The sequence below is a fragment of the Arachis hypogaea genome, chromosome 14 (genome assembly GCF_003086295.3).
Source record: "Arachis hypogaea cultivar Tifrunner chromosome 14, arahy.Tifrunner.gnm2.J5K5, whole genome shotgun sequence".
Lineage (NCBI taxonomy): Eukaryota > Viridiplantae > Streptophyta > Magnoliopsida > Fabales > Fabaceae > Arachis > Arachis hypogaea.
The window spans coordinates 2293149-2315196 of record NC_092049.1 but is presented as its reverse complement, the minus strand read 5'-3'; the positions used below and the strand labels follow the sequence as shown (position 1 = coordinate 2315196).

The 22048-nt window shown below is 33.9% G+C and overlaps 2 protein-coding genes across 11 annotated transcripts; both read right to left on the bottom strand.

Moving 5' to 3' along the window:
• Nucleotides 1-301: 301 nt before the first annotated feature.
• Nucleotides 302-6230, bottom strand: LOC112740923 (uncharacterized). 9 transcript variants are annotated; one of them, XM_025789639.3, is made up of 5 exons: nt 5688-6230; nt 4348-4561; nt 847-4207; nt 659-748; nt 302-492 (listed from the first exon to the last, which is right to left on the bottom strand). In XM_025789639.3, the coding sequence occupies exon 3, from the start codon at nt 4204-4206 to the stop codon at nt 910-912; it is 3297 nt and encodes a 1098-aa protein (XP_025645424.1). In that variant the 5' UTR covers nt 4207; nt 4348-4561; nt 5688-6230; the 3' UTR covers nt 302-492; nt 659-748; nt 847-909. The 9 variants fall into 9 exon arrangements, with proteins under 9 accessions (XP_025645424.1, XP_025645428.1, XP_072069659.1 ...); XM_025789643.3 differs by having other exon boundaries at nt 4348-4524; XM_072213558.1 differs by having other exon boundaries at nt 4348-5263; nt 5688-6185.
• A 1163-nt stretch (nt 6231-7393) lies between these two features.
• On the bottom strand, nt 7394-17333 carry LOC112740921 (DNA topoisomerase 3-beta). 2 transcript variants are annotated; one of them, XM_025789635.3, is made up of 15 exons: nt 17183-17333; nt 17005-17061; nt 16370-16473; nt 15822-15915; nt 14630-14729; nt 14117-14348; nt 12655-12817; nt 12447-12566; nt 11192-11271; nt 10814-11092; nt 10446-10614; nt 10206-10334; nt 9925-10137; nt 9312-9491; nt 7394-8153 (listed from the first exon to the last, which is right to left on the bottom strand). In XM_025789635.3, exons 1-15 carry the CDS (start codon nt 17204-17206, stop codon nt 7509-7511), a joined length of 2589 nt encoding a protein of 862 aa, XP_025645420.1. In that variant the 5' UTR covers nt 17207-17333; the 3' UTR covers nt 7394-7508. The 2 variants fall into 2 exon arrangements, with proteins under 2 accessions (XP_025645420.1, XP_025645421.1); XM_025789636.3 differs by having other exon boundaries at nt 15822-15910; nt 17183-17286.
• Between the last annotated feature and the right edge of the window lie 4715 nt (nt 17334-22048).

Sequence of the window (22048 nt, the reverse complement as noted above, 5' to 3'; positions counted from 1 at the left end):
TTTAAATCCAAATATTTGATTATTTATTAAATTCTATTAGAAGTCATAAAAAATTTAATTAAAAACCTAAGAAAATAAATAAAAAAAATCCTTAAAAATCGCTTAAGATGACATGTCATCACTTGCCTGACATGTTAAATATAATTACATATATCAGAAGAAAATTTGTAATATTTGAATTGTATATCATTTTTATGTTTTCCTTTTCCCTCTCTTAATAATATTTCTATTAATGATATTTTCAATGTTCTTCTTAATGACTACTTATTATAGGAAACTTAGTCATATTTAGTTGTGTATATTTTTCAGCCAAAAGAATACCCTTTTATATTCAAATGATTGCATATTAGCATCTGCCTTTACAATTTCTGATCTAGCATTGCTTTTACACTTTACATATGATTACAATTTCAAATATACAAATCTTTAAATTGCTCAGATTTAGTTTTGCACAAAAGTCAAACTTCATGCCTTTTCCATCTACACATATCCCTGCAATCACATAGAAAGATAATAAGTAATCATAAACAATTAGTTTGTATTATAACCATAAAACAAATTATCAAACTGGCAGAAATATACTCATAGTTCTTATAGAAAGAATTGGTCCTTAAAAATCATAGCAAGTACTGTGTCTGCACAAGTTAAATACTTCTACCATTAATCAGCAGCAGTTGCCAGCATATGAAGTGAATAATTTGCACATTAATATATACACTGAGCAATGAGGCAAAGGAGCAGAGTATCCCTGAAGAAACCAAAATGATATAAAGTTACCAAGATATCTAATATTCTCATTATCATAGGTAGTAAAAAATTTTCTTGGTAAAAAATATTGATAATTACCTTGAAGACCTCTATCGTTGAGATTAAAGGCTTGCACCAGAATGATACTGTAAGCGAGTGAAATCAGCATTTATTAGGAAGTTGAGCAAAGGTTTGTCTGTTGGGGCTGCACCCCTGTACCATCATCTTCTTGTAGACATTGAAAGCTCTGTCTTTGTTTCCCGACAAACTATGCCCTCGAATGAGAGCATTATAAGTGAAGACATTAGGTTCCAGACCCCTTGCTTGCAGTTCCTCGTACATCTTTCCGGCTAGGTCCACCTCTCCAATGATCCCAAGATGGAGAATCAATGCATTGTAAGTGTAAAGATCAGGAGAAATTCCCCTACACTTCATTTCGTCGAAAAGAGAAAGAGCATTGTCCAACCTGCGTGATCTTCCGAGCCCATTGATCATAAGATTGTACGAAACTCTATCAGGATCAAGGCCAGTTGACTTTAGTTCCTCAAAGTAGTACACGGCGTCGTCGACTCTTCCGGCCAAGCATAGGCACTCTACAAGAATTGTGTAAGACTTCAGGTCTGGCCTTATTCCCTCTTTAACCATCCTCTTGAACATATCACAAGCAACATCAATTTTTCCAGCTTTCCCAAATCCATTGATGAGAATATTGAAGATAGCACTGTTTGGCTTGCATTGATAGTCTAACATCTCCTCAAAGATCTTCATTGCTTCCTCAAATCTCCCGCTCTTTAAAAGTCCATCTATAAGAGGTCCATAAGTGCAGGGAGTGGGAGAGAAATCACCACTTATGAGCTCATAATACAAATCTAATGCCTTATTGATGCTATTAGATTTCACAAGCGCAGAGATGATAATGTTATGGGTTATGGCATTAGGCTGGCATCCCCTACTCTGCAGCTCATTGAAAAGTTCAAGGAGTTCATCAATCCTCCCAGATTTACCATGAGCATCGAGCAGCAAGTTATACGTGAAAATATTTGGAGGACAACCTGCATCCTTCATCTCCACAAAAAGATCCCAAGCTTTTTCGGTCATATAAGATCCAAGAACCCCATCCATCAAGCAATTATATGATTCAATGGTTGGGCGAACTCCCAAAGTTTTGGTGAACTTATCAAATAATTTTTGAGCATCAAGGATCTTGTTCCGCTTACACAAGGCTTTAATTAGAGGTAATATTACACAGTCATCCTGGAAACCAGAAGCACTTACCAATCTTTCGGCAAATAGAATGGCATCTTCAATTTTCGCTTCAACTAAAATGGATTCCATTAGTTCTTCCAAGGATTGTTTGCCTTTCTCTAAACCTGCCTGATAAACAAATTCCATGACAATCTTGATAGCATCCTCTATCATTCCATACCGTACAACACCAGGAAGGAGGGTGCACAAAGTTACAAGATCAGGGTAGAGAGATTTCTTCATCTGATGGAAAAACCAGAATGCATAACTAACTCTGTCTTCTTTGATCAACCCATAGATGATGGCGTTATAAGTCAGAACATCATGACTACAGTTCATCATCGTCATTCTGCATAGCATTTTCAATGCCAAATCAACTGCGTCGTTCTTGCAAAGACAATCAAGGAGTGTGTTGAAAGTTATTGTGTTTGGAGGACATCCAGACTCTGTCATACTCCCAAACAGTTCAAGAACCTTTTCGACTTTTCCTTCTTTCCCCAAGCCAGCAAGTAGAGTATTGTATGTCACTACCGTCGGAGCCAGCTTCAAATCCTTCAGTCTCCCAAACATTTCCCATGCCTCATCAACTCGATCAGCCTTGTAAAGCATATAAATTAACGAATTAACCATAATTATATCTGGTTCACACCCATTGCTTATCATCTCATCCAAAAGCTCTATGGCTTTGTCTATTTGCCCTGCTTTGCTATAGCACTTCATCATCATATTATAGGTTACTGAATCTGGTGAAAGTCCGCAGTTGTAAAGATCGTTGAATATATCATTTGCTTCTCTGATCCTACCCATTTCTGCAAGACTATATAAAGATACATTACATGCTACTATACTAGGCGCAATTCCTCTCTTTTTCATCGTTTCAAAGGTCTCAAGAGCTTTTCCTGGATCACCGGACTTTCCATAATAGTCGATGAACAGAACATATGAATAAGCAGTAGGTTCAACGCCCAAAGATTCCATATTATCGAAAAGTTCTAATGCCTCATTTAATCTTTTCCTCTTCAAAAGTCCAGAGATCAAAGTGTTGTAAGTATGAAGATTTGGAAAAGTTCCTTTCATCTTCATCGTTTCTAACATAGCAAAGGCCTGATCAATGCTCCCAGATTTGCATAAAGCATCAATGAATGTTGTGTAGGAAACCACGTCAGGTTCATAACCATCAGCTTCCATCTCCCTCCAGAATCTTTTCACCATATCCAAGTTGCCACAGTTACTAAACTTGTCGATCAAAGTAGTATATGTTATCCGATCAGGTTTGTGATGGCTCTCTCTCATCTTTGTATATAATTCCTCGGCCTTATCAAGCTTCCCCGCATTACAAAGAGCATCAATCAGAACTGTATATGTGACAACATCAGGCCCGCATCCTTCATCATCCATTTCCCTTAAAATCACACAGGCATCATCAATTTTCCCTACCCTACCAAGTGCTCTAATGCATATGGTATATGTGTACATATTTGGCCTCAATCCCAAAGTTTTCATCTCTTCCAACAAATCCATAATGGTTCTGGTATCCCTTTTCTTCCCCAGTGCTACCATCAGTGCTGAGTATGTCTTCATACTAGGCTGAAGCCCTTCCGAGATCATTCTTCTATAAATCTCCAAAGCCTCTCTACAAAACCCAGGTTGGAGTAGTAAATGGATCAGCCCATTATATGAATAAGCATTCAGGATGAAACCAGCTTCCCTCATCTTTCCAAGTGCAAATGGCGCCTGCCGAATCCCACCTTTAACTGAAAGAGCCTTAAATATAGTGAGATACGTATTCAAATTTCGATTAATAACTTGCTTTTGCATTACATCAAAGACAAAGACCATATCCTGAATCCTCATGTGAGCCCTCAACAACTCAAGCATGTAATTGCATGCTTCAGTGGTATGCAAAATATTCGGCAACTGAGCAACCATCTTGAAGTAGGAAAGAGCAGAATTTGGATCCGAAATAGACTTCAGAACTCCAATAACTTCTTCAGAGGACACTCCCGTTTTTCTCTTGCGATTTTCCACAACCACCTCGTGTGCACTTTTTGTGCCAAAGGCATGAAGACCCACTTGTCTTCTTCCAAGTTTCTTCTGATTTAGCGAAGAGCCATTAGTCAAAATCTTCACTTTCACAGAACTGCTTCCACCCAAGAACCCATTATTGCTCAGAAGATAGACATTGGTGTCAGCGAAGGCACAGCAATATGACATACTGCTAGAACACATGGTTGAAGAGCAGAGTATTAAGATGACCATAAAAGCTACACAATTATCTAAACAATGAAGAAAAGAAGCAAATGGATTGAGTAAATTTAATTGAAGTGCATACGAAAGCAGAAGAAGAGGTTTAACCTGTTATGCAGGGATGAATGGAATGGAAGGAGCAGAAGCAGGAACACAGACACAGATGCTTTACAATGTCTAAGCAGATTCAGGCATGTCGATGACCAATTATAAAAAAGTTTTCGTCTTTGGTTTGGATAATTTTGCAGCAAGATAGATAGTAAGATATCTAGATAGCATCATGTTCTGTAAGGTGAGGTGAGATTGTGAATGGACCAAGGTTCTGAAAACCAAACCAGTCATCAAACCGCTCTAGTCACTGGTTTATTAGTTCAACCGAAAAAAACTGTTTTATAATAAAATAATAAATAAATTATAAATAAACATTCTAAAACATAATATAAAATAATAAAATAAATTATAAATAAACATTCTAAAACATAATTATAATCTAATATAAACCTTAAAATAGGCAAAAATATCCTAAATTTGAAGCATTATATGAAATATCATCAACCAAAGTCTTATAATCTTATAAAAGTACAAATTAAAAAATTAACAAAAAAAATCTAAATATGAAATGACAAATTATTCAAAATAACACGAAGCTTGTGACTATTGTTGGAATTAGGAGAATTAGGATTTGCAGCATTATTCAAAACAAGAGGATTTAGCAACCAAATTATTATCCACAAATGCATTATTATCAGCAAATGCTTCTTAATTGATACTATTATTTACAACAAATCAAGAAATCATCAAAACAGTCACAATCTAAGCATAATTAACTAACTAAAAATGACATTGTTAAAGCTCGACAGTATTTCTTCTTTACAGCAAAGATACATTCACCAGAAGTCCATAACCATTGGAGGAAGATCAAGGTAACACCAGTAAGCTCCCGTGCACAAGCTGTATAGGTGGTGAAGATCTTAATACGAGCAAGGAAACAAAGCACCAGACAATGGAGCAAGACGATGAGCAGCTGAGAAAGATTAAACCGCAAAAACCAAATTTATTCCTTATTATTATCTTTCAACAACAAATGATTCCACAATTTAAAACCTTATTCACCAGCTTCTCTTCTAACTCATCTGGAAATGCTTAAATGCATTCACAGTATCCAAATATCCAAATACAACAATCCAATAATCTCAAGTTCTCAACTCTCAAGGACAGCAATAGGTACACAACACAAAAAAAAAAATTAACAATGGAAGACAGATGCAGAACCATAACAGAATCAAACAAAATCAGTCAATCACTGTAAAATCTAAAATTCAAAACAAAAATTAAAGACAATAGAACTACAGAATATCAATCCTAAACCACAGACAACAATAATTGAAGGAGAAAAATAAAAAACCAATAAGTCACAAATTAGAAATTAAAAATCCTAAAAAAAGTACCTTCTAGAGCATAGAGGCGAGGGAGCACTGTAAGGCTGGACACAGCAGAACTGGAAAACAGGTGGCCCGGACCGCTGCGGAACTGGAGCCGAGGACGGTGGTGCGAGGCGGAACTGGAGCAGAGGGTGGAGCGTGGCGGGAATGGATCAGAGGAGGGTTGGGCGTGGCTGAACTGAAGCAGAGAAGGGCTGGAGCGCGGTTGAACAGGGCCGGCGCGATGGAACAACGGCTGCTCAACGGTTGAACAGAGCCAGCGACGATGGTTTCGAAGCTCAAACGGTGGCTGCACGATGGAACGGAAGGAAGTTGTGACGGTGGCTTCGAAGCTCGAAGTTCGAAGTTGCGACGGCGGCGAAGGAGGAGCTCGATGATGGTGAGAGGAAGAAGAGGCTCGAGGTGGAGGGGAGTGCTGGGATGGAGCGTTTTGGCTTTGCCGTTGTGGATGGATAATGGATTAATGGCTTATGTGGTATTTTAGGAGTTTCATGTCTCTACGTTAATAAAATCAAATTATTATTAAACCTAAAAGCATTCATTATGTTTGGGAAAGATTAAAATTTAGGATGTTTCTATTAGTATTGTGAAAATTGTTCTCTTTTATTATTTGTATTATTAAGATTTTGATTATCATCATTAGGTTTGAGTTGATTAACTAATTTAATTGAAAATTTTGTATATGATTATTCTATTTTCACAAGTCTAACAAAAATAAAATTTTTGCAATGTCTATATTTCTGATATTGTAATAATTATATGGTAAAAATAAAAAATAGAATTATCTTAAACAACCAAGTTTATGTTAGTATTTTTTTTTTTACTTTTAAAATTATTATTAAGGATTAATTGTATTGTTCATATTATTATCAATTGATATTGTGCAAAAAAAATATCAAAATTACACATATAATTTCTCTGTATAAATGTGCATTTTAACTTAACTTTATCGGATGTAAATATTAAAGATTTTTTTTTTTTAATTTATCTGTTGAAAATAACACATGTTGTCCCAAAAGAGAAGGTAGTGATGTGAAGGCTGGTGAACTGAGAGAAGGAAAGGGCTACAATGCTTGAGGAAGGGAGAAAGGGAAAGGAGGATTGGAAGAAAAGAGAAGGGTAATGGCTCTGTTGGGAGAAGAGGAGGAACGATGGTGATGGTGGAGGGTGATGAAGCCTACGTAGAGGTGGTGGAACTGCCAGCTCAGCGCTCTGGCTGCTGAGTCATGCCGGAATTAAGTAGAAGGACCAGAATTTTGCACGGAGTTCAAATTGGAGAGTGCATTTAGAGCATTTAAAAACTGAGGGACAATATTGATGCACGGGTCCAATATAAAAGACCATTTTAGAGATTTATTCAATTCCGTGCAGATGCACAGGCTTCGAACCAGTAAGTAGACAAACTGAGAGTGGCGTCATGCCGTTCATCGAGACATTAGGCAAACGACTTCACAGACCCAAAAAAAAGGTCCAAGTAAAAATTGTACTTTTATTTTGTTTTTGGAAATAAAATATTTTTAATTTATAATAGAAAAAAATCCTTACACCAAAACACATGCCATATCCTAAATGGTGTAAATCATCCACTACATATGATCTCAATATGTTAATATAAAGTGAAAATGAAACCTTCATTTCTGCTACTTATTCTAATTGTTAAATTGAGCGACACTTCAAAAGGAATTCATGGCAAATGAACAACTCACAGAACCTTACACGACAAGTTAATTTTTCCATTAAAAAAAAAACTTGAGCTGTATGAGACAATTGGATTTGCAATTAAAACCTACATAAGTTATATAGCCATGGACATGAAGAGCAGCACTCTTAGAAATCTCGAAAACTCATTTTTGGATCCACCATTTTTCCGCGTCCTCTACCCCTATAACCGCCTCTTCTTCCTCCCCCTCGTCCTCTTCCACCCCGTGAACCCATACGTCTGAAGCCTCTCCCATGTTTCATCTCTACAAGGGAATGAAGCAACTCATCACAAAGAATGCAACCACGGTGTAAGGTGGATCCGTCTTCCAGTGGAGTTGTCTTCTTGTTGAAGTCGACTTCTACGACTGAAGAGTCACACTCAGGGCATCGTTCTTTAGTAGTTGAGATTCTGTGAGCCCCTTGTGCAAGAAAAACAAGGCAGTTGCACTTGTTGCAACAAAGTCGCCACTTGGGAGCGCTTAACGGGTCCAAAACAAGCGTTCCACTGCACTCTGGACAAGCACATACACCCTGGGAAACCAGAGAATTCGGGCAAGTTGGATGAGGGCATAAGGTGCATGGCATGCCAGCTCCCTTGCCAATCTTGCCAGAAGGACCATTTTTCACTGTATTAATAAGTGATTCGATCCCTTCGAACGGAGGATTACTATAGCAGTATGGGCATAGTGGGAATGCTTTACCCTCAGGACCCGGCATGGAGCAGACCAGAAGCTCAAAATTATCTAGTGGACAAGACAGTTCCTTGTACAGCTGCAGAAACAGTTAAAAACAAATGCAGCATATATAAGGAATATAATACAACGCAATAAGGAAGCAAAGAAATTCTTAGATAAATGAAAACATTGAATACCAAATGATTAAATACAATGATTCTGATTGATTTAAACCTTCCAAATTGATATTGATAATCAGATAGTCTTAATCAACCTGACAGCAGTATTCTAATACAGAAAATTACCAAAACCCGTACCACTTCCTTCTTGTTCTGTATCCATCTAAGAGTATAGCCCAAACAATAGAGAATATGATTACACACCAGTGAGGGCACTGTCGCACTGATACATGCTAATGTTGTTGGCCAGCAGCAATCTTAAGAGGAGTACCAATACTAATAGGCACCCTTGGATTAGTGGCAGGGAAGGTTGTTCAATTAGATCAGCCTAGAGATGAGATCTACCTATGAAAGGCGCAAAAGATTCTGATTTTGAAATGGCAATCTCCAAGTGCCTTCTAAAAGCAACCTGAATGCAAGAGATCTGGAGTGCTGAAACTCATATTGCACATGATATTCTTTTAAGGCCAAAGGCACAAGTACTTGGAAGAAAGCTAGCCCTTACACTTTGACAAAGTACAATAGACCATAGAAGCAGGAAAGACAATAAAGATGAATAGGATAAACTGTAAGGAGAGAAATACAGAATAGAACAATGACGAGATAAAAGAAGACAAACAAAGATAATTGTAGTTATGAATTTCATTATAATATTTCTTTTGATAGAAACCACCATTCATAATAATATTGGTAAATCAAATTTGAAGTGTTTGACACAGGATTATAGTTAAACAGATCAGGCTAACTATTCCAGGTGCATGCTATGATGCTTATGCTATGGTGGCTATGGTGTCTTAAAAACTATTGCTAAAATTAAATTAATGCTTTTTTACTATTTAACAACGCTTTTAATTTAAAAAGTAAAAGAATAAGTTTGATCAAAATGTAAAAGAAGTATGATTTTAATTTTAACAATACGTGTGTAGCTACCCTAACCATAGGCACCAACCATAGACACCACCAACTATTTATTCCTGGTTATTGCTTTGCAGTACAATATATGATAAGGAACCAAGCAGATTATGAAGTTGGATCAGGCTTAAGTTGATATTATTTAATAGGTTCTTGGAGACTACCTTGATTGTGCCCATCGGTGGAAGATAATAAACCTCCTCACATGTACCACAATACAAACGTGTTGGCTGAGCAGAAATGTACTTCATATACCGCAAGCATTTACCACATTTACTCATAGCGCGTCCTGAATCAGTAAGGGCAGAAAATTGTGCTTCAAATAATGCATCCATATCTTCAATCTGATCCAGATAAAAAGAAACTCAAACATTAGGCCAATGTCACATGTATCTATTAACTGTGAACTTAAGTAAATCAAGATGGGCTATATCCAAAGATGAAAGAATATAGAAGGAAGCTGAAGAACATCTCGTGATCAAATAAATAAATCCAACTAGACAAATGTTGAGTCCCTTGAACACACAACTTCGGAACTCATTCATTTACCCAAGTTATCAATATACACAGAGCAGGAGGTTTGCACCCCACTGCTATAGATCAAATCCCGAGGTATTTTTCTATGTTCTACTACTTTTTCAGCATCTGGTACCAGTTCTTAAAATAGATAAGAATGAAACCATGATAAAATTAACATATGAGAATCCATTACCAAGGAAAATAATCACATTGAACCACATTTTGACTAGAAAGAAGTCTAAATAATGGTTAGTCAACCTTCTTGACGAAGTAACTGAACTTCTGCTTGAATTGTTGTATAACATGCTGCACTACACAATGATGATCTGCCTGACCCTTAGCAATAAGAGTTATTTGTTGCTCAATGAAGCTACGAATATCAGGAAGGCAGAGGTCTGGATCAATTGATTGATAACCCCTCACTAAAGTTATACCTAGTGTAGTTGGGACAAGCCTCCTACTTGCTTGTACCTGCAATATGGTGGGACAGATTCAGGAAATGTAGAAAATGATACAGATACCACATCTATATCCACTACCTGCACATAGTTCCTCTCACATATGTTGTTAATATGTACAGGAATAGACGCATCCGTTCCTATTCCATGCTTCTCCATCAGGGAGATCAACTCACTTTCAGTAAGATAATCTGGAGGTGAGGTAGTCCCCTGTAGAATTTAGGGCCTTAACTATTCAGTGCAAAGAGACTAACAAGGAGAAATAAGGAATAAAATCTAAAAGCTGTATGCAGAATCCAACACAGGAGGTTAGACAATTACCTCATATAGTTCAAGTTTTGACACTTCTATCTTCTGCCCTTTTGTAAATGAAGGAATATTTTTATCATTTATGGCCAGCCAAGGCATTATTGCAGTAAATCCTTTGGCAATGACTTGATGTCCTGTACAATGAAAGGACTCTCCACCAATTGAAAACTCAACCTTTCTCCTGAAAGGATGATGATAAATTAATAATGCATGATAAATGAATGACTAGGCAAGACCGCAAGAAGCATAAAGTACATACTACATGGTTTATCGGATAACATTCAATCTACACAAAAGGCAATGGACATTCATCGAATCACCGGAATGGACTAAACCATAAAAGGACACGCTGAGAAAAGTTGAAAAAATATAGTTTTTACCTTAAATACTTGCAGTCTGGAGAGACTGTCCCTATGAAGTGTTGGCAGATGTATTGGTATAGCTTCCAAGCATCACTTCCCAGGGTATCTTCTGTTACTGATTTCATTGGAGTAATGGGAGGATGATCACCGACATCTGTTCCAGATCGAGGTTTGTGATAACCATTGGCGAGTAGCCCTTGTACATAACTACCCCATGTAGGACTATTTGCCTGTGCAGAGAGTGTACCACGAAAATCAAATGAAGGAGGGTATGCTGTGCTTTCTGTGCGAGGATAGCTTGATTAATATACACAAACCAATAAAAAGTTATTACAAACTACAAATTATGTAGATATTCCATTGTTAATATAAAAGACAAACAAATTATGGGAAAACCTGATGTATCCTTGAGTATACAATCGCTCAGCTATTTGCATAGCCATGTGAGGACCAAATCCAAGAGCACTTGAAGCAACCTGGAAAGAAAAAGTGTATTAAAAAGAAATTAAATATTGCACAAGTAAATTTCCAGACTCTTGGTAAATAAAGAAAAACTCCTTTATCAAATTTGAAATGTCACATACTAAAGAACAAAAAGAACTATATCTTGAGTTGGAAAATATCAGTAACAAAAAATAATAAAAACAGGGGAAAAAACAAAAGTACCAAAAGAAGGAGATTAAAATTGTCTCCTTAGTAACAACAATAGAAAGAAAAACATCATCATATGCTTCCTTAAAAACCACAGGCAACCTTACTCATACCAATTGCTTTGCGAAGGGCTAATGGCCAATAATGGATCCAGCATCATGAGCAGATGATTCAATTAACAATTCCAATGGTTGATTATTGTGATCTTGTGCTACATTTGGATGTAAAGAGAAAATGTCGAGAAAAGAAAATATGGAGGAAATGAAAAATAAATCCTTCGTCCTACTGTTTGTTACAGAACAAACTAGAGAAAAGAAATTGCGATTGTATCTGTGACTTTTTATATAACTACCATCTACGATTTTAAAAAAAAAAAGGGCTATAGGATTAAACTGGTAACTTAAAGCTATTAACTCTCGGCCCCATCCTCTTCTAGTTTAGCCCATAGAACTTTCTCTTGGTGGGCCCTACACAATTTTCTCTGCGCTCTAATCAAAATAGAGAAGAGGTCACAGTTCTCCCATTTTTCTCCTTCCCTAAGTTCTTTTTTTTAAGTATTCTCTGGTTAATACAACCAGTTCATGTTTGACTTATCTAATACTTTCCCTTGATCAACTATCCAGGCAGAAATCAAGAAATAAAATCACGCATCCTCATAAGCAAGGCAAGTTACTCTCATCCATCCATGTTGTATATAGTCATCCATTTAAAAGACCAGCATGAAGTATGTTATTTTAGCACATAATCATTAAAAAAAGTTTAGGTTATGAGATCTAAATCCACACATTAGCACAATGAAACACAAAGTATTTAGTTGTTCCAAAAAACAGAAAAGTCACACTGTTAACTGTACCGCTTTTGAACCATTATATGTGCACCAAAAAGTTAGCTTTGAAGCAAATTCCATAGTTATGGCAATGAAATTTTGCACATTAAAGTTGAACACACAGTTTAAATGTTGCTACTGCTTCTCAATAGTTTTTGCCACATGTCTACTAACCTTCAGAAGATTCACAGTATTTAGACCAACAGGACGACCTTTAGTTTCCTGCTTTTCTGATATTTCAGTAACTTCTAAAAATCCATCTTCTGCAACCAATTTCTGAAACATCATAGCAACCTGCAATGATATGAAATATCAAAACGATGTCCATTGTTTGTCAGGGAGAGACAAAGTAAGAATGATATAAGAGAATAGAAATTCTTACAGTTTTGTCAAATAATCTGCCACGTTGCCATTCTAACTGAATTTCATATCCTTGGAAAATTATGTACGGGTGCAAACTCCAAAACTTTTCTGGCTTGAAAGTATTTATTTGCAGATACCTCTGCACACAAAAGCCTAAGGTAGGCGTTTGACATGGTCCATAACTGAAATATGCAGCAACCAACAGAATGTCACAATCCATGATCGTCAATGCTTAACTAAAATGAAAGCACATATGATTTCCTGCTATTAATGAATAAAGCTGATATGCCTGAAGATCAGGGAAGTAAAACATCTGTGGGTTGCATCACCTCCTGGGAATTCATATCAAGCCATGATACATACATAATTATTACAAAGGATTACCTGCAACTTGAGTTTCAAACAGATGGAGAATCAAGCTAGAACACCAGGTCATATTACTAATATGTCCGAAAAGATAAAGCCATAAGAAAATGGAGTCATGACATGTAGCAATCTAATCCTGAAAAAACTGGCAATCATTTTACGAACAGCCACCTGCCAGGTCCAAATAACCTTTGATTTTTTTATTTTTAATTTTTTGGAGGAGTTGAAGTTTATCAAACAAATAGAAAAACTAGCCCCTTATATACATGGTTCATACAGCATCAGCCTGTAGGTTAGACAGTATTCGTAATGGGGGAGTTCCATCCAACCAAGACCTCACCTATAACTGACTTTTCAAATAGGTTTGTGTAGCTTAAAAATCATAATTAGGTCATCATTCTTTTCATTTTGAGGAGAAAAAGAAGTACTTAATTGCTAACTTTTCCCCCAAATAAAGAGACCTTCAAAAAAAAAAAAAAAAAAACTAAAAGAAATTATACGAACATATATGATGAACAGTGCAATTGACAATGATTGTTTATTGTATATGACTAAGGATTAATTTATTAATAATAATAAGCATTTGCTAAATAGTTTCCAGTAGTGCAAAGTAGTAGAGCTTTCAATGCATTAAAAGTCTTGACAACTTAAAAACTTTACTCTTTAAATACAAACCTTCTACTTTGGAAGCCTTAAGCAGTGCCCTTAGCAAAACCCTATAATAATAATGATAAGAATCTAACTATAAATTTCAAACTCTAGTGTTGTTAAAATTACAAGGACTAATACCTTAATTTAGCCTAATATTTATACTTATTCGTTCTGAAATAGCAGGAACAATGAAGCTAAGCACAACAATGACAATATTAACATTTTGGTGTGGTTCAGTAGTGCTTGACTGCCTGAGATTGCTCTAGGTCATTCACAAGCCTAAAACTAAGCAGTTCTTCAACAATTTTAACATAACTTTAACAATTTTAACATAATTTCTCTTTAAAACAAAAAGACTAGTAATTTCAAATCTCTATTCAGCTTATGAAAGCAGAAAATAAAAAATATGGCATAACAAATATATGACCAACAGCAGCAAAATGCAAAAGAGAGTAGGAACGCACGAGATGACCCTGGAATCTAGGTTCCCATATTTTCCCTGGAAATAACTCGTCTGATATCGAGTAAAAGCAACCCCAACCTTTAAATCTATCTCTTGCCTAGCATCAACAGCCAATGCCTCATCTCTATTGGGCGTAGAAAGGTTGTCTAGAGCTTTCATAACATCTTTCTCAGTAACAGCTGAAAACCGTGCACGATAAGTGTCTTTTATGTTGAAACCAGTTGATTGTATAACTGCAATAGAGTGAATATTTCAATTACAAGGCTGAAGGTTCATAGTTTGAAGTATTATTACTAGGTGTGGATTTCGTGATTGGGAATAAGGGATAGGATTTCTTTTTAGAAAACCAAATCAAAACCCACATCTCCAATATAATAGTTTTCCATTCTAACAGCATAGAAGAGGCATGTTATATGCATTGATATTTCAAGAAACGAAGAAAAAGTGTAATAACAATGGTGACACATGTTAAGAGGGCAAAAACAAACAAACAAACAAACAAAACTATTATTACCCTCGAAACATATGTTTTCTCCTTCACGATCACAATCTAACCACAATACCAAATAACGGCACCCACGAGCTTCTTGATTTAAGTGTCTACAAATGTGAGCCTGAATGAAATACCTCGTGTTAATAATGGAAGGAAACCATTAAAACATAGTAAAATGTTACTAAAATACTAAAATATCTGCAAAGGCAGTAAACTCAATCCTAAGTGGTTATCATCATTGCAATTAACACCTTTTAAATGAAATTGGATGGAAGAAAAGCAGATGAATTATTTCAAGTCGTTTCAATGTAATCAAGCATTTACAAACCAAGAAAGACAAATTAAATTGGTAACAAGTCCTAATCACTGGAATATAAAGTACTTAAATACAGAACCAATACAAGTTTATAAAATAAACAAATAAGTAAACAATTTTATAATACCCTTGCCAATCGAAAGAATCCATAAATAAAATAAAAATAAAATAAAATAAAATAAAACTAAATTCCCTAAGAGTTTAGATCAAGTGATAATTTGGAATGATACCAAAGTTTATATCACCACTTAATTAAACCAATTCTCCTTTTTCACAATGCTATAAATAAATTAAACACAAAGTAGAGGCTCATTATCAACACACAATTGTGAAAATCATGTGCAAAGTTCATATTGAAAGCTAGTATATTCACATGAAATGACATGTACAGGTAGAGAAATTCTTGGCATCCTTGCTCTTTCAAAGCTACTAAGGCTTTGCCGAAAAAAGCAACAATTGCACAAAGTTTATGTACTTCAGCCTTTTCTTTAGAAACCCAATATGCATGCTTTATAACCACTCAACTCTTATTTGGGCATATGCCATATGCACAGGGGCAGTTCACTCTGAGGTGTGGGGCAGCCATCCACCCCATAACTTCTAGATATACATAATTCTTTGGGATAGTGCAGCTGTTCAGAGCTGCAGATCCTATATCTGTATGCATTGAAAAGAATAGTAGCCTGCCTCCAACCGCACACATGTTTTGTAGCTCAAAGTTCGGGAAAATTTCCGCCAAACAAATTATTCATAATTTTTCAGAAAAGATAAAACAATAAAATTTTTCAACAGTAAATGTACAGAGACAAGTAACTGAAGCAAGTTTTCTTCTGCACTCTGCTCTAATTGTAAGCAGACAAATTATTGTCAAATTGGATCCCAGCTCTGAAAAAATACCTTTGGGTTTGATTCATTCTTTACAATCTGAGCTTCAAAAAGATCTAATGGATCTGTGGCTGCCCAATCTTGATATTTGGGAGGAAAATCTACACTAGATTGAGCAAACAATAGAAAAACAACAGTGAATATTAAAAACGCACATGATAGACATGAGCAGCATGCCAAAGACCAAATTGCTTGGTGAACACCATAAACTGTTAAGTCGATTTTCACAAGTGAGTAAAAAACTGGACATTTTCTGCTTCCTACACTTTTATTGACAATTATATTAGAATATTAAATAATACCATAAATCAGATATAAAGGCTCATGTCAAACAGGTCCATTTAACATAATTAGTGATCACTGGTGTGCAGTGTTTTTCTTTCCTTAACCAGATAACAGCATCCATAATATAAAGTTCATTCTAAGTTTCTGCAGTATTCAATACATGTAATCTATGGTAGCCCCAAGTTCAAAGGACTGTAATTATACCATAACAACATTGAAAGAAAGAAAAATCTTAATAAGTGATCTTTTGTTTCCAAAATTGAAAGGTAAGGGACCTGAAAACATGTCCAATGACTGATGTCACTTTAAACTGCGCAGGAGATCCAAAAAACACCCCATCAAATTCATGTACTTCAGTGCTGACCCTCCTTGTAAACATCTGTTTACACAAATGTGTTTGAAAAAACAAATGATTTAGAATGTCAAAAAAATAACTGCAGCAAACATTTTAAAATGACAAATATTCTAATAAAAACGAAAAAGAAAAGAAACCAAAACAAACAAACAAGCCCCATTGCTTCTTCTTCTTCTTCTTTTTTGTATATTTTATTCTTATCCATTATTGGCTGTTTCCTTAAGTTTCTTTTCATTTTCTCATAATAGGACTTGCAAAGCTACTGATACCAAAATATTAAAACCTAAATTCTAACAAAAATATTTACCAAAATCTGCCACCAATGTATTTGTATATAAATACATGTGTAGTTTAATTTATTTTCAATGTATATATGTATTCCAACATGTATTTTATACTGATGCTGACTTTGGTAGCTGGTTTTAGTGTTCACTTAGCATAGGCAAAATTCTAAACACCCCCCAAATAATGAATCAGTCAACCTCTTCCCAAAGATTAAACAGAGCAAGTACATGTTCTCAAAGAAAGAAGATTTGAAATTGAACTCTTAAGTACCTTGCCGCGCGAGAGAACAGAGGCAATAGAGACAGCGATGCTAGGCTTCTCTGCAACCTGAAACCAGAGGCACAAAAACGTTGCAAAAGTAAGAAACTCACAAATAAACCTACATGCATTGATAGGGAAGGGGACGAATTGAATTGAAGAGGGTGTGATCCGTGATTTTGTTAGGGACCATTAGAACTTTGGGAGGGGCCATAGCGAGGCTTTGAATTCAGCTACTACTCTACTACCCTCTGCTTCTGTGCCTATTCTTCAATGTTGAGCGTCTTCTTTCTTATTTTGCGAGAGGTGAGTATAAACTATGATGTGCTGTTTTTTATTTTTTTTTTTTACCACGTATCTCTTATTCCGAGGTTAAGTACTAATTCGTCAGAGACCAGAAAGCACCAATACGACACGCGATGCGTACACGACACGACACGGATACGCCGACATGTTCATTTTATAAAAAATTAGATACGTTTATGATACGTTGTGAATTAAAATTTAAATAATATATTAAATTAATAAAATATTATATTGTAAATATAAGAGTAAATATAGTTGTATAAAAAGTCTTAAAATTATGTAATTATTAAAAAAATAAAAAATTTTAATCTACTATTGCGATTTTGCTAACAGAAAATGTATCAATTTCTTCTCCTCTAAGTCCATCATCCGCAAACATCACAGTTTCAAATCCATCATCTTCTGTATCTTCTATTCTTCTTCTTCTTATTTTTCAACATAATGCAGAGAACTAAGAACGGCTAAGCTAGTGAGTAAGTAAGCCACCAAAAACAAACAATAAGTAGATTTAGGTTTTGATTTATTAATTATTTTATTTTTAAATTTTAATTTTAATTTGTTTTGATTTTAAAATATTTTAAAATTAAAAAGAGAAAATCGGTTAATTGGACATAAAATCACAAAATTAATTGCAGATTTGTAGCCCAACAGAAAGATTCGTCTCATGAACATCTAAATCGGGTCGGACTCGTTCGGATTCATGACCGCTTTACTAACATTCTGCACCGCAAAAAGACACGCCGTCGATACGCTCGTTTGACGTATCCACCGCGTGTCGGCGTCGGATTCGCGTCCGACACGGATACGCCGGCACCATGAGCGAATCCGTGCTTCATAGGTCAGAGATCTAAAATTTATTTAAGGAGCTAATGGATTACTGTATGTATAAGATAAAAGTCAAATTTTTGACACTTATTTAAACAGGCCAATGAACTAACTAATAGCCTATTTCAAGTTGGTTTGATGTTCTCTTTTTATGTTAAATCAAATCAAGGTACAGTTGTTTTTTTGGGTCCAAATCAAGGTGTAGTTACATTTATAGTCGGAATCTATCGTACTACTGATTTATTAATTTATTAGTTTAAGCAATGAATTATTGATTCAACTAGTCCTATATAAATAAAAAATAAAAAATATTCAAAAATTAAAATTTAAAATATATATTTTCATTAATATTTTAAAAATAATCAAATTTTAATAAATTATATTATAATTCATAAATTATAATTTAATTATTATTAAATAAATATATAAAATTTTAGTATTTTTTCATAATAAATATTTATATTTATTATATTATTATATACTATATGTATTTATTGAAAAATAATATTAATAAATATCATATAATCATAAAAAAATAATTATATTTTAATTAATAAAAATATTTGATATTTTTATTTATATAAGTTTAATAACATTTATATTAATAATTATGAATGATAAAAAATATAATTAATTTAAATATAAATGAGTATAAAATTAAAATAATTATAAAAAAAATTATTTTACAATTTTATTACATAATTAATAAGTAGCATATAAAATAACAAAAAATAAAGATTCAGATTCAAACTACACTAAAAAGACCATAGGACCAGTTTGTGATAGTGATTTTAAAGAGGGTTGCTCTACTGTAAAGATCAAAGTTGGGAAAGATGTAAAGATATTATTTTTTTTTCCTAGAGATGAGACACGTGTACTGTTGGGTTGCATAACGGAGGGAGCTGCGAGAGTAAATATTCGGTGTAGGCTTAAATGGAGTGAGCCTAGCCATTTTTATAAAGATAGCTTGAGCTGTTGATTTAGGGATGGTTGGGCGTGTGGGTTTTTATCGGGTGTGGGCCTTGGAGAAAGTAGAGTTTTGGACAGCCCCCAACCTCCCAAAATATTATGTATTAGTGAGTGGGGAGAGATGTATTATTTTCACTATCCAGCATGGTCCTGAAAAATGGGGGAGCCCAAAAATGTTAATCTAGTAGTGCCATACTTAGGTATTTAATATTCGTTATTTTATCAAAATTTTCATTAACAACTTTTTTATATTTTACTATTAACTTTTCGATATATATATATTATTTTAATATTAAATAAAAAATTTTAGTAAGATTATTTTTTAATATCAATATATATTAATTGTTATACATATTAACAGTGGTAAAATTTTTTTATTTAATGTTAAAATAATAAATATTGATATAAAAAATTAATAGTAAGATATAAAAATAATTGTTAACAAAAATTTTGATAAAATCATAATTTAATAATTAAAAAATGATTGAAGGTTAGGTATCTTAGAAAAAAATAATTTAATTATTAATTTTTTAAAAAATATTTTGGTAAAAATACAATTTAATCAATAAAAAAATAATTTATTAAAGGGTATTTTGGTAAGCAAAATTTAATGGTAAAAAATAAAATATTTGTTAATGGGTATATTTTTTCAAAAAATTAATTATTTTTTCTTAAAAATAGATAAAGTTAATACTAGTTAACACAAAAAATTTAAAATTGATTAAAGAGGAGATTTTTTAAAGGTTGAAAGGGAGAAAAATGTACATTTATAAAATAGAGGAGAGGAAAGTGTCATTTTAGCATCTCAGATGGGAGGGAAGTGGAATTTTCTCTTATATTTATTATTAGCTTTTTATAATATAATATATTGATTCTATTAGTTAAAGTAAATTAAACAAAAATTAACCATAAATAATAATAATAGTAAAAATGTAACACCTAACTACACAGAACTTTATGTCTAAGTAGTAAATCAATGGTAGTGAGGTATCACGATTTCTAAAAACAAAATACATACATATATAATGGAAGGAATATGATATACTAGGAGCCCGTGAAAAAAAGACATAAGCAAAATTGCATCATACATATAGCCATTCACTATCCCCAACAACAACCAATTTCAATCCACACTTATCCTAGGGTTAACTAACCTAGGCATTCACATAACTTTACATAATGCCTACTCGAAACTCAAACCCGTACCTTGAATGTCGGTGGTTCCAACCCTTGAAATCTTGCCTAGCTCAATCTCCAAGTCCATCACCATTACAATAATTCACGCCGATTACCTTCACTTACCTCATAGGAGGGTTTTCTCACCCTATTACGGCCTCCGGCCCAATATCCAAATCAATTAACAATAAAATCAATAAACAACATTCACTTTATAATGTCCGAACACGTTTTAACTAATTTCAGCCCATTTGCTGCCCTAATCACAAAATTCACAAGGAGCGGTCTAGTGTACAGATGCAAGTTGGAAAAGGCGTACATAGAATTTGTTTATTGAGAGAGGACACATGTGACATTGGGTTTATAATGGAAAAGACTTCGATGGTGCGGAATTTGATGTTGGCTTAGAAGACTTACAAGGGATGAGCCTAACTGATACTATTCAATAACGAGAGATATGGAATCAGGACTGCATTGAGGACTGCATTGATGGGTGGTTCATTGTGGCTGTGGACTTTGGAAAAAAAATATTTTGGGTCAACTTCGAAAGAAAAAAAAATTATGAGTTAGTGTGGGAAAAATGAAAACAGTCTGCAGCACTAGTTTCCTAACCAAAGTCCCACCCACTTTCTTCTCTATATGCCAACATAATTTTACATCCCAAAAGCTCGTTTACTCACCGTACGTTTAAGTTAGTTGCTAGTTATTATTGGTTTTTCCATAATCTTTTCTAAATAAATACTGAGAATATTAAAATAATTATTCTAATTTTTTTTTGTACTGTTTGTTATTTTAATTTTTTATAATCTGTGTTCCTATTAAAAATAATAAATTAAATAAAATATTAATTATAAATAATAATAATAATAAAAATATAACTTGTAAAAAATTATAACCTAAAATAATAATAAAAATAAGATTATTAAAAGTATTTAAAATGAATACGTTATTTTATATATTATTTTTTATTTAATAAATAAATATTAAATTTTACTATAGAAAAATACTTAACAAAATTGTCAGTTTTTATATTTTTTTAATTTCATAAATAAATATTAATTTTTATTATAATAATAAATAATTATAATATACTAAAATAGAGTGCTATAAAAAAATACTATATAAAAAATACTAAAAAAATATAAAAAAAATTAAATATACTTAAAAAAATAATATTATATTTTAATATTATATTTTTTGTAATTAATTAATTATTTATTTAGAAGTGATTTTAACTAATATTATCCAACTAATATTTATTTTATCAAAATTCATTTTAATAAAAATTGCCAAACATAAATCATGTTGACACAAATTTAATTATACTCAAAATCAATTCTACAAAATCACTTCCATTCAAACTCCAGTTTGTCTAACGCAAACACACACTAAATCTTCAATGTTCAGCAAAAATTTAGTCCGGGCGCATTTCTTCTTTCACTTCTTTAATTTTGTTCGATTTTATTTGGGTCATAGAACGTCTTATTTTTGTCAACCGTCAAACAACACATAATTGATTTATGTTCCAGTATGCTTGTAACGCATGCCATCCTTTCAAACATGATGCCCCACGGGCCACGGCCCACCCATATCCAAGGCCACACATGGAGCCCATCCAACCACGGCCCAATCATCCACATCCTCCCGCAGCAACCTCTGTCCAAACGGAGCCAATTCCCTTCCCATGCATCAGCTACTCGGCTACATGATGGCTTCATGTTACACCGTTCAGCAATCAATCACAAGTGGCTCCCCGTAGACACCTGTCAGCACCAAATAG